This window comes from Panicum virgatum, chromosome 1K (genome assembly GCF_016808335.1).
Source record: "Panicum virgatum strain AP13 chromosome 1K, P.virgatum_v5, whole genome shotgun sequence".
In the NCBI taxonomy this organism is placed as follows: domain Eukaryota; kingdom Viridiplantae; phylum Streptophyta; class Magnoliopsida; order Poales; family Poaceae; genus Panicum; species Panicum virgatum.
This window is the reverse complement of record NC_053136.1, coordinates 20,531,175-20,536,418: the sequence shown is the minus strand read 5'-3', so window position 1 is coordinate 20,536,418 and position 5,244 is coordinate 20,531,175. Positions and strand designations below refer to the sequence as shown.

Genomic DNA, 5,244 nt, shown 5'->3' with positions numbered 1-5,244 from the left:
AACGAGAAAGGAAATGGGGAAAGGTGGCCTAGCGACCCCCACGGCCGGCCGACTGGCTCCGCTTTCCGATTCCTTGGGCCGGGAGGGAGCCTGGCTAGAGTGAGAGAGGAGCAGAACAAAAACGACACGCTAGGCTAGAGAGAAAGGCTGGGTTAGAGAGAGAGAGGAGAGTGTTTGCGTTTGTTAGATATAGATAGAGACGACGGAGCCGTGGGTTGTGGAGGTGGGGCCACGGCCACGGCGAGGCCTGCGTGGTCCTCCCTCCGCCCGCCTATTTAAGCGGGCCTGCTCGGTGCCTTCTGGAGGCCACATTCGCTCGCCCGCTCCCGTCACTCACCAAGAACCCCGAGAGAGGGAGAGGGGAGGGGTGGAGCTCAGCTCTTTCGTTTCTTCCTCCTCCGAACCGTCCCGGCTCCGGCCACCGCATTTCCTCCCCACCTCCCTCGTCGCCAAGCAACCGAGCGAGCTCCGTCCCCGCCGAAGCCGGGGAGCTCGATCGCCGCCGACCATGGTCACGGCCGACACCATCCGCACGGCCATCGGCGTCATCGGTGAGTCTCTTGACGAACGACATCTGCGCGCACGAGGCCTCCCCGGCATGCACCTGCCGCGCTGCGCACGGAGCGCGCTCTCGCGTCAGGATTATTGGTAGCCTGGTGCCGGCGCGCGGCAGACGCCATTGGCCGCCCGTGTCATGGGGGCCGTGCCGGCATCTTTTCTGGCAGCTTCCCTTCCCTCCCATCCTCTTCCTCTGAAATTTGTGATTTCCCTTCTCCGTGTCTGGTTTCTCGTCTCTCTCTCTCTTTGTTCTGCTTTGGCCTGGTGCCCAAAGCCGTTACAGACATACTACTATCTTGTTGACGAGCTAAGCTTTTCCTTTTAGTCATTTTTACATGTAAACGCAAAAAAGTCATAAACGCATTAAAGTGAAATAGAATCTTGCTAATTTGAAGCACTAAATAAAGTCTATTTATAAAATTTTTTGCATGGATGAACTGTAAATTGCGAGACGAATCTAATGAGTCTACTTAATCTATGATTTGCAACAGTGATGTTACAGTAACCATCCGCTAATTATTAATTAAACATGGATTAATTAGCATCATTAGATTCGTCTCGCGATTTACAACCCATCTATGTAAAAAGTTTTGCAAATAAATTTCATTTAATACTTCAAATATCCTGTTTACATCTTTACAAGTTTTTGCAAAATGAACTAAACACACCCATAATAATACTATCTAGGCTTCATGTCAAGTCCTCTTCAATTTGTACTAGTTGCAATCATCAATGACCAACACGATTAAAGTTTGGCCCAAACAAAATTGGAATAACAAAATACTGACATGCATGCTTAAAATCATGTGGGTATCTTGCAGGCAATGGGACCGCCCTCGTGCTCTTCCTCTCCCCAGTGTAAGAATCCATCCATCCATCCATCCATCCATCCATCATGACCTGCATGCCGTCGTCACTGCTGCTGCTCATCTACCACCAGACAAATAAATAAGCACCCTCCACATTAAATGCTACTGTAATTAGCCCCACGGATTAGGGTGAAGCTGACGACGTGCGTGTGCACGTACGTGCAGGCCGACGTTCTACCGCATCTGGAAGAAGCGGGCGGTGGAGCAGTACTCGGCGATCCCGTACGTGGCGACGCTGCTCAACTGCATGATGTGGGTGCTGTACGGCCTCCCCGCGGTGCACCCGCACAGCATGCTCGTCATCACCATCAACGGCACCGGCATGGCCATCCAGCTCACCTACGTCGCCCTCTTCCTCCTCTACTCGGCGGACGCCGCCCGCCGCAAGGTGCTCCTCCTGCTCGCCGCCGAGGTCGCCTTCGTCGGCGCCGTCGCCGCCATGGTGCTCACCCTCGCGCACTCGCACGGGAAGAGGTCCATGATCGTCGGCGTCCTCTGCGTCCTCTTCGGAACCGGCATGTACGCGGCGCCGCTCGCCGTCATGGTACGTGCGTGCATGCTTGCTGCTGTGGTGTGGTGTCGTAGGTGGCTGTCGGCGTCATTGTTTTTTTTTTGTTTCATTCACTCGTTGATTAATAAATTACTGCAGCTGGTGGGGATGAGAGCCTAGCATAGGAAAAGAAGATGCTGTTATTTTAGATTTAATCACAATCTAAGTTTGTGGAGAACAGAATAAAGAAACCACACACGTACGCATGCAACCCTGTCGTCGTTTCTTGTGAACTGGCTAGTGTGTCCTTCCTACTCTTTTCCTTTGCTGCTGTTGAGAAATCAGTTCTCTGTTTACTGGGGCTTGTATTCATGAAACGACCCACAACTTGTTACTGCACAACTTGGCGCCTTTCTTTCACATGTTCCGATTTTGACATATATTTTTTTTCACTGCTGATGTCATACTAACGCGTCTTTTTATTCACGTGTGTTGCCTGCCCTTTTTTTTTGTACGAATCAGAAAATGGTGATCCAGACGAAGAGCGTGGAGTACATGCCCCTGTTCCTGTCGCTGGCATCCCTGGTGAACGGCATCTGCTGGACCGCCTACGCGCTCATCAAATTCGACCTCTACATCACCGTAAGCAACCAATCATCCCTGTTCCCCAAGTTTTCCTTCCAGTTCGATTCACCCTATCAGCAGTCGGTAGGGCGGCAGCACAAACACTAGCACTAGCACTACCTTACCACTACCAGTAGGAAGGAATCTGTCAGCGACTATACAAAGACCGTGACCAAAAATCTCCTCCTGCACTGCAGCAGGGCGAGCCAGCCATGTGTGCTCTGAGCAGTGAATGAAAAACAGAGCAATAGCAGAACGGGGCTCGGTAACCGTATTCCTTTAAAACTACACCGCCGGGCCACATGGGCGCGCAGCCGGCTGGCCGGCAGGAGCCTTTCCCTTCCCCTTGGACTTGGAGGCCCGGCAACGGCTTCCCCTTTCCCCTGCTGCCGTGGCACATGCGCGTAACGTGTAACCACCCGTGGGCGTTGCGCTCAGTCAGGGGCAGCACGCGCGCAGCGTGACAGGCAGAGTAGTTCCGTGACTAGCATGGTGCCGCCGGGCTCTTGCTCCTTGAGCAGAGGTTGGCACGGAGCGCCAAGTTGGTACCGGCGTCGGGTGTCCAGTTCCAGCCCTTGGCTTTTCCTCCAAATTCATGCAGCGACAGCAAGCTTCGAACTAGGTACCTGTGACTCGGGTGCTGGGGGCGCCGCATGTGGCCGGGGCCGAGCCTGAACACAACCCGACCCCGTGAACCACCAGTGATGGCTGGATGACCTCCCTGACCAGCGAAGCAGCCCCGGCCCCAGCCCGGCCGGGTCGCGTCGCATCTCACAAACCGCCCTCACGCACCGCGCCGTCGCGGTCGCGGCGCCCAATCCGGCTCCGGCCGGCTGTCACAGCCACGCGGGTGGGGGGCGGCGCGCGCGGCCGGCGACGGCGACGTGCCGGTGGGTGGCGCGGCGCGCTGGCGTCGGCTTGGGCTCCGCCGGACGGGACTGGCGGTGGCGTGCTTGGGCGCCGGGGCTTTTGCCCGCGTCATCGATCATTTTGGCATTTGGCTGATGGCAACGTGCAACCGTATCAATCGCGCGTCGCCGTCGGAAAAGCACCCAGCAGCAGTTCGAGCCAGTCCGCGACGGTCTTCAGAGCCGTTGAGGTCCAAGCCGTTTGGTCGTCAGGGTCGCGCGCGGCGCCGTGCGCCACGGAACGCACGGCCGGGCCAGGGACCACGGCCGCCGGGGATCGCGTCCGGCTCCATCCGGCCCGTTATCCACAACACACACGGACGGGTTGGTCGATCGATGCGCGCGCCTTCAATTCGAGCAACTTGCATCGCGTCCATCATCATCTTCTGGCCCTGTCGACCGATCCATCACCAAAAGCTGCACAGGTGGATCGTCCCTGGACCGGCGCTCTATCTATCTTCTCCATTCAGGCCTTGTTTAGGTCCGTAACCCATCACATCGAATATTCGAACACATACATAGAGTATTAAATATAATTAAAAAAATAATTAATTACACAGTCTAATTGATTAGTACGAAATTAATCTTTTAAGCATAATTAGTCTATAATATTATTTGTCAAGTAACGACGAAATGTACTACAGTACCAAAACCAACAACTTTCACCAACTAAACAGGGCCTTAGTTGCCTTCAAAATTCTAAAACTTTACAAGATTTCTCATCACATTAAATTTTTCAACGCATGCATGAAATATTAAATATAGCTAAATAAAATAATTAATTACATAATTTGTCTATAATTTGCTAGACGAATTAATGAGATAATAATTGTCAAATCTAAAAAAGGCGCCTCCGTATCTGACGGCTGCGGCACCGTGCCCAACGCGGCAGCCGCAGTAGTACACGACACAAGTCTTATCCTCTAGGACACGGGCAAGGCCCTGCTCCTCCAGCCCACGCTACAGTCCAGGCCCCTGCGCTGCATCGCGTGCCCCTTGCATAGCATCAGGCTACCATGCACACACTTGTAATTGTACAGTACTCTCCTACCAACTGCTTCTTGAATCCTTTTCTTTCTTCTATTGATTGGGCATTAACCCACCCACCAAACTCACATCCACAGCACCAACAATCACCAATTCAAGCCAGGTTAAAACTCATTACATTTGCATAAATCATCACGTACTTATTAATCAGTTACTAATCTGCCTTTGTGTGGCCTCGCAGATCCCCAACGGGCTGGGCGTGCTCTTCGCGGTGGCGCAGCTGGTCCTCTACGCCATCTACTACAAGTCCACGCAGCAGATCATCGAGGCGCGCAAGCGCAAGGCCGGCCAGGTTGCCATGACCGAGGTCGTCGTCGACGCGGCCGCCAGGCCCGGCGGCCCAAACGCCGCCGCCGCCAACACCGGCGGCTCCTGATGCCGGGGGGGGGGGGGGGGGGGCACGTTCCGGCGGCGACCGGGGAGAATCAAGCAGCGGCCACCGTCCTTCTCTCTCCTTCCCGAAGGGATGGAATGGATCGATCGATGCCTACGCATCCTAAGATAAATGTGCTGCTGTCGCCGTCGTCCCCGCCGCTCTGGTTTTAGATTTTGCTTCCTACCCTACTACTACTAGTAACCATGAAGAAGAGAGAGGGAAAAAAAACGTCATGAGAAAACTGCAGAACAAGGGCTGCACTGCACCTTGTTTTAATCGCATATGATCATCTCCTGGCGCGGTGTTACAGCTGCTGTTATTGAAGGGCCTTTTGCTTGTTCTGACGCAGCCTTTAGCTGCTTTCTTCGAGTC

General features: G+C 54.0%; 1 protein-coding gene across 1 annotated transcript; it reads left to right on the top strand.

Annotated features, from left to right (window-relative positions):
• The first annotated feature begins 298 nt into the window (after window positions 1-298).
• Window positions 299-5,244, top strand: LOC120699157 (bidirectional sugar transporter SWEET4-like). Its single transcript, XM_039983043.1, has 6 exons — window positions 299-551; window positions 1,380-1,416; window positions 1,593-1,971; window positions 2,440-2,559; window positions 4,678-4,867; window positions 4,916-5,244. Exons 1-6 carry the CDS (start codon window positions 509-511, stop codon window positions 4,999-5,001), a joined length of 855 nt encoding a protein of 284 aa, XP_039838977.1. The 5' UTR covers window positions 299-508; the 3' UTR covers window positions 5,002-5,244.